This window comes from Amaranthus tricolor, chromosome 11 (genome assembly GCF_026212465.1).
Source record: "Amaranthus tricolor cultivar Red isolate AtriRed21 chromosome 11, ASM2621246v1, whole genome shotgun sequence".
Lineage (NCBI taxonomy): Eukaryota > Viridiplantae > Streptophyta > Magnoliopsida > Caryophyllales > Amaranthaceae > Amaranthus > Amaranthus tricolor.
The window spans coordinates 12,605,086-12,612,660 of record NC_080057.1 but is presented as its reverse complement, the minus strand read 5'-3'; the positions used below and the strand labels follow the sequence as shown (position 1 = coordinate 12,612,660).

The 7,575-nt window shown below is 34.5% G+C and overlaps 1 protein-coding gene across 1 annotated transcript; it reads left to right on the top strand.

The window, feature by feature from the left end:
- The first annotated feature begins 855 nt into the window (after positions 1–855).
- LOC130826828 (factor of DNA methylation 3-like) lies at positions 856–6,843 on the top strand. Its single transcript, XM_057692421.1, has 8 exons — positions 856–1,184; positions 1,547–1,593; positions 2,600–3,861; positions 3,972–4,153; positions 4,810–4,878; positions 4,989–5,270; positions 5,370–5,582; positions 5,784–6,843. Exons 3-8 carry the CDS (start codon positions 2,646–2,648, stop codon positions 6,009–6,011), a joined length of 2,190 nt encoding a protein of 729 aa, XP_057548404.1. The 5' UTR covers positions 856–1,184; positions 1,547–1,593; positions 2,600–2,645; the 3' UTR covers positions 6,012–6,843.
- The last annotated feature ends 732 nt before the right edge of the window (positions 6,844–7,575 follow it).

Genomic DNA, 7,575 nt, shown 5'->3' with positions numbered 1-7,575 from the left:
ATAGAGGCTACTTCTTGTTGTTTGTATTATACGTGGTATCGATCAAGACAACATAAGGCCATGTATGAAGAAATTGAAAGGATGTAGGGTTTGCAATAAATAAACAGTCTACTGTCCATCACCATCCATATACGTCCAAACCACATAGTTGTGCTCTATAGCTACATATAAATAGTGTTGTATAGGAGACCTATCATACATCTCGTTGTATATTTAATTTATACTAGCCTAATCCTAAGGATATTAATGCCTGATCAAAGTCATAATAATGGTTGGTTGCATACAAGTCGCGTTAAGAATAATATGATCTCAAATGTCAATTGGAAATCTACTTGCTTTTACACGACAATCTCTGTACACTGTATATGGAAAGTTGTGTCTTCTTTATAATCAGGGCACATTCTCTTCCTTTTTCTTTCACTAGATTTACTACAAAATCTCATAATCATAAATCGACAACCAGATGCTATATTTATAGATCTTGGTCGAGCGACATTATTTAAGTCATGCAACTAACCTCTAAATTTAACGTATAGATGACAATGCAGATATATCCAAATTATAGAATGATTATCTTTTTGCCTATAAACACATGGGTGAAATCAAATTCGATATCAATAACTGTCTCAGGCGGCCAAGCATTCCATTCATGTACTTACGGTTGTAACTAATTTGGTGAAAAATCAAACACCGTACTGGACCAGATCGAATAAGCAATTTGGTTTGAAGATATTTTAATTCAAACTAAACATCGAACTTTCATCGCTATGTGTACTAATTCAAATTCTTATGCGCATCAACATTAATGCGGGTATTCTATTATCGTTACGTTGGAATTAGCATGAGAAAGGCTCAACATGTACAAGGTGTGTGTATCGGGAGTGGGTCCCTTTCGTACTTGCGAGTAATTTACCTTACTACCCCCAACATATACCTTTTTTTTGCTAAGTTTTCCGAGTGAATCTCTTTGCCTCCCGCTCAAACTTGTTCTGTTTCCTGCCGTTAATGATCATCAATTCATCATTAATCCCCTCATTTTCATTTCTTGCACCTCTTTAAGCTGTTAAATCCTCCCTAAATCCCTCATTTTTCTCTCTCACACAAGTTCTTATTTTGTTTCAAAAGTGATTAGGGTTTTTCTCCATCTTAAATTTCAGTATAATATCACTATATCAGTGCCAGTGGTAAGTTTTCAGTGTTCTTCACTTTTTTACTCATTTTCTTCACGAATTTTGTTGAGGTTTTTAGGCTTTTCTTCCTTTCAATTTTCATGGATACCTTGAATTTTTAGCATTTTTAACTTCCTCTTACTTTGTTTAACAACTTTTTGGGGTTTCTGATTTTTGTTGCCTTCATTGATCACTATAAATTTCCACATTTTACTTGAACTTGAGTTTTACTATATTTTCCATATCTCATAAATCTTAAATTATTCTAAATTATTTTCTGGGGTTTTCCTCTTACTATATTTTTGTTGTGGGTTTTTTTTTCGTACGATTTTTATACTTATCTCATGAGTCATTTCAAATTTTATTTTACATTTTAGGTTAAAGGCATCAGCAGAATCAAGCAAGCAAAACTATCCAAGCAGAGGTACGCTAAGTTTTCATTATTTATGATATGATGTTCTAAAAAATATAAATCAATTCTTTCTATTTTTAACTTGCAACACAATATCATGACACAAAATTCGAGGAGAATAGATTATATAAATCGACATATTATCACCGATTAAAGAATTTGAGTATTATGATTTGAACAATGATTTATATGAATTCATTTGTCCATTTGCTATGTAGTCTATTCCTAAAATTGAGTTGCATGTGTAAAGAATTGGACGAAATACGTTCTTTTGTGTTAGGGCTCTTGATTGCGTGATTTATCTGCTGTAAGTTGAGCCTATTTCATGTTAGAGCATATAAGATGTCATGAGGCGCCATGATATGTTATGAGCCGATGGTTACTCTAACATTTTGATGAAACTATATGAGTAGATGTCTGAATTTATGCTAACTTCTTCTCCCCCTCCCCCTTGCTGGGTTGACATGTTAGATGATTTCAATGCTTGATCTTGTGCCATTATTATGGAATGATTGTTACAGAAATTATTTGACACTGTTGTATGTTGGCTTGCTGTTTTGGTTTGTTTTGTTCTATGTAAACTTTAATATTAATGTTTTCAGATTGGAATTGTATTTGTTGCTTATGATGTTAGTTAAGTGGTGGTCGTGTATCATGTCGACAGTAGAAAACTTGTGACAAAAATATTGGAGACTCGATTCTGCTGTAGTTTTTTAGACTTGAAGAACCCTGCTTTTAGCAAAATTAGAGCGGGAATTAATTTGGTGACTTAAAGAAATGTTTTATAATCCTGATTTATTTGTTTGCGGAAACATGCTGTTTGATGTCAAAGGATTTGGTCATTTTGAGGCATTGAATTTTTTTGGGAGGTTAATGATGTGATTTTTTGCAGTATGCTTCCCTTGAACAGCATTTATGGTTTAAGTAGATAGTTGATGCTGCTTTTGTTGAATTCGGTTATTATCATTGGTGAAAGATGCCACTGTACAATACGCGTTAATTTGTTTTTTTGTAGCAGCTAAAGCATTTCCATCAGGCTCCGCTGGTGGCATTTTTATCCTAAAATGAAAGGCTCCAATGATGGTTTAAGTGAAAAAGAGATTGATGAATATGTTGACATAGTCTACAGAAGACTGAAGCGTGATAAATATAAAAGAGTAAGGGTATCAGGAAATACCTTCAGGTGTCCATTCTGTGATTCGATAAAAAAGCACAATTATTTGCTCCATGAGCTTTTGGAACATGCTAGAGATGTAGGAAAAGGCTCTAAGAAAGTTAGTGTTAAGCTACAAGGGAAGCATGAAGCACTAGTGAAGTTCTTGGTCAAGTATTACAGTCCAAGATTATCATCAGCATCTACTGGGAAAGACAATGTGGATAAGCTCCTGGATAATCATAAAAGTGAAAGATACGTTGGGGAGAGCAACAGTAAGCTGCATAGCGGAAAAGGTGGTTGCCTTACTGAGGTTATTTCTGCTGGAAAGCTCCCGCTTCAGCATAAAAGTGAAAGATGTGTTGGGGAGAGCAACCGTAAGCTGCAGATGAGAAACGATGATTACCCTACTGAGATTATTTCTTCTCGAAAGCTCCTGGTTCAGCATAAAAGTGAAAGATGTGTTGTGGTGAGCAACAGTAGGCTGCAGACAAGAAAAGATCATCACTCTACTAGGGCTATATCGTATAGAAAAAACATTTTACAGGTTAAGCACAATGATGGTGAAAATTTTGTCTGGCCATGGAAAGGAATTTTGGCGAACCTCCCTGTTGAACTGAAAAATGGAAGATATGTTGGGGAGAGTGGAACCAAGATGCGAGATGAGCTTGCTGAAAAAGGTTTTAATCCGATTAAGGTGATTCCTTTGTGGGGTCCTCAAGGGCACTCAGGATTTGCCATTGTGAATTTCAGCAAGGATTTTCTTGGATTCAACAATGCAATATCATTTGAGAAGGATTTTGAGTTAAATCATTGTGGTAAACGAGATTGGAACTCACGAATTTCTCGTAAAGATAAAATTTTTGGTTGGATGGCAACGGAGGAGGACTATAACTCTCATGGCATAATTGGTAAGCATCTGCGTGATAATGGTGATGTTAAATCATTGGCTGACATTTCATATGAAGAGGATCGGAAGAAAAAAAGCCTTGTTTCGAATCTCAGCCAGACCCTTAAAGTGAAGGGTGAGCAATGCATAGAAATGCAGAGCAAGCTCAGAGAGACATGTGCTTCAATAGAAAAGGTGGTCAAGGAAACAGAAAAAATGACAGAGGCATACAATAAAGGTATATATATATATATTTACATCAGTATGCTTTTTGCTTCCATGTCAATTCATTTTTTCCTGTCAGTTTTTGTGAAGTTTGGTTGCGAACTCATGGCACTTCATGCATAGAGATGGAAAGGATGCGGAGAAGAACAATTGAGGATAAGGAAAAGATATTGAGTGACCATGAAATCTTTAAGAACAAGCTGAAATTTAGGAAGGAGGAGATGAAAAGACATGAAAGATTGTTGGAGGAACGGGAAGCTGATTATGACCAAAAACTTGTTAAGCTTCGACGCCAGAGGAAACTGGTATGGTTTACTTGTTACTTGTTTTGGGAGTTAAAAGCTGGTTATAATAATTTCTTATATCAATTTTGGCACCCCATTGCCATCTCATTTTCTTGTCTTTTTTCATGGCTTATAAGTTGATACTTACTCAGAATTAATGTTTCTGTTGGAAATTAACCCACATGTGATCCTTCATCAAAGAATTATAGAGATATATATTTGATAGGTTACCCCTCTTAATAACAATTGTTTTAGGATGAAACCTCATCAGGTTTGTGTGCAACTAAATCCTCTTATGTGGTTGTTGTGTACAAGCCCAAAAACAAATTTATCGGTTACCAAAGCTTAGAATGGGAACAGTTCAAAGCCTGAAGACATAATTATCTTGTTTATTATGAATTTTGTTGTTTATTTATTGTTTGTACAGTATAACATTATAGGAACAAATGGAAAAGGTGGACGTTTATACAGGATCTCATGTGTTGGTGTGTTTAGATTCATGTTGATCCTATATTTTGGAATCAAGGCTTTGGAAATGCTGCCATTTATTAAATATTTAGCATGTGTTGTCTTGACATTAGGGCTGCTGCTTACCATAAAAAAGTAGTGCTAATTTTGTTTGTTATTAATTACTAAACATTTAGCCTGTTATTGAATCAAGTTTTCTATGATACCAGAATGACTTGGCAACACTGGAACAGAAGCGATCAGAGCAGGAAGTATTAGGACTCGTAGAGAAGCATGAGGTTATTAATCTGACTCATATTTGTCGTAATCTCATCACTATATCTACTTGTGGTGAAATTTTACTGTGTTTTTACTTTCTTGAATGTTATTCCTCCATTGTGATTTATAGAAGGAAAAGGAAGCACTGCATAAGAAAATTATCGATCTGGAGAAGCAAATTGATCAGAGGCAAGCTCTGGAGCTGCAGATAGAACAACTAAAAGGAGCTTCTCAAGTTATGGAACATATGGGAAGGGATGATGAAACAAAAAAGAGAATGGAAGCTATTAATGAAGAGCTGAAGGAAAAAGAAGAAGAATTGGACGACTTGGAGGCCCTCACTCAGACTTTGATAATTAAGGAGAGGAAATGCAACGATGAATTACAGGAAGCACGCAAGGAAATGATAACTGTAAGCCTCATTTCTTTTAACATCACCAATTCTGAAAGCACTGCTTGTGCTATTGCGAAGATTACTGTATTCTGCTCTTATACAATGTTTTCCTTGCAGGGATTGAGAGAAAGGAAGGCTTATCGTGCAAACTTCGGTGTGAAACTAGTTGGGTATCTAGATGAGAAAGTGATTGATAGCATAGCCAAAACCAAGTACTCGAAAGAAGAAGCACGAACCAAAAGTAATGAGTTGTTTTCATTATGGAAAGGATTAATTGATGATCCTGAATGGCAACCTTTCAAAGTTCTCACCGAGGATGGTGTATCCAAGGTATATGTGTTGTCTACTGTTTTTCCTACTGCTTTTATTTAACATTTTGCATTCAATGGTAATAATCTGTGAACTTGGTTGATGGTACTTATAATCAAAATCTTTAAACGGTTTATTTAAATTTACTATTGCTTTCATTTTTTAAAAAAACCTTTAGTTATCATTTTCCACAAGCATCAAATAGATTTTTTGTTTACTTAGGAGGTGATAAATGAAGATGATGAAAGATTGAAAGGTTTGAAGAGTGAACAAGGTGAGGAGGTTTCACAGGCTGTAGCCAAGGTGATGATGGAGCTGAACGAGTACAATCCTAGTGGTCGATACCCAGTACCTGAGCTTTGGAACATGAAAGAAGACAGAAAAGCAAGACTTGGGGAAGGAGTAGAGTACATTGTCAATTTGTGGAGACAACACAGAAAAAAGAAGTAATTGGCTTTGATTATCTTTTCTTTAGTACTAGTACATCAGAGAAAGAAGAAAATTTTTGTTTAGAAGTAAGATTTGCTGCCATGCTCTAATCTCTGGATTTTATACATCTTTTTATGGGAATACATTGGGTAACGTAATGTAACATTTACTTGATAAGCTTTTTTTGTGTCTTTCCAATTGTCAGTCGGTTACCAATATACTACTCCCTTCTATGCTACTTGAACTCGGGTACTGATGTTGGATACTGGTACGTGTCCAAGTGTCAAATACGTCTAAATATTCAATTTTACGCTTAAAATGAAGTGTCTAAGTGCCATAATAATGTCCGAGCATCAAGGATCGAACACGGGTACGTGAAGCAAAATGACGAGTTCGAGTAACATAAACTAGCATGTAGCCTATTTGCATCAGTGACCAGGCCAGGCACGGTTACAACTTGAATTTCAACCCAGACGAGGAAAGCTATGAGAAGATATGTTTTGTTCTGGGTGTGAATTGTTCACGAGCTATGCCATTGATTTTCTACTTGAGAGACTTTGAGAGACGTATCTCAAGTTCGTCTCTTTGAGAGACGTATCTCAAGTCTAACACCCATTAAAGATTAATACTTAGTTACTGTATTCTTAATGCCTACTTACATAATTCTTAATGTCTAATTACCGTATCCTTAATATCTATTTTTAATATCTTAAATGTTTACTAATATTATTCTTAATATCTACTTGCAATATTTTAAGCATATATAATAAGCCGGCCCAATTAAAAATAGTCTCTAAAAGACCCTCTCTCACAAGAATTTGTGTTGATTCTATTGTATAAATAGTGTAAAAATAAAATTGCATTACGCATTTTTACACCATATTATATATAGAGGTTTGGTATAAAAATTGTCACTCATCTAAGAATTATAGATTTTCTTAGGTGTTGAAGGTCTCACCTTTATAAGAGAATTTAAATTGTTACCACTTGATAGTATAAGTAATTAAATACCCAGTACCACTCACTTCTTATCTTTTAGAGATTCTCCTTAATCCTAGAACCAAAATAAAAGGATCAACCCCCATTTAAAACTAGAAATATAATACATTATTTATGACATTATCATAGCGAATAACTTGGCCAACAGTTAACGAGATATCTGTCATATGCAACCTATAGGCAGTTATCAATTACTTCTAAGCTACAATTACTCATTAACAACATTATCCCGTGGAGTTTTAAAGCTGTACCATTAAGTAGATAGTAATGATTACAACTTGGTTTGAATTTCACTCTAATCCAACTTGATTCGAGAAAATTAATCCTATTCTAATCAAAGTAAAAGAAGTCCGATTCTAAATTTGTTTATATACTTTGGCTCTGACTCTTAACTCTGACAAAATCTAAAATATGATTTCATCTTGTTTAAATATTTGTTTTTCAAGTTTATTTCTTATAAATTTGTATTTTTTTTAAAATTGTCTTTTTTGACTATTATTTATGTTTTTCATTGAAGATAGAATTATTACGAGTTATGAGTTGGAACATAAATACGCTAGAAGCCAAATTATTGGAGCTAGCTTAT

Coding starts and splice junctions, on each gene's coding strand:
- LOC130826828 (XM_057692421.1), top strand. CDS start 2,646: ATGAAAGGCTCCAATGATGGTTTAAGTGAAAAAGAGATTGATGAATAT. Junction 4,154..4,809: donor TTCGACGCCAGAGGAAACTG/GTATGGTTTACT, acceptor CTATGATACCAG/AATGACTTGGCAACACTGGA. Junction 5,583..5,783: donor CCGAGGATGGTGTATCCAAG/GTATATGTGTTG, acceptor TTGTTTACTTAG/GAGGTGATAAATGAAGATGA.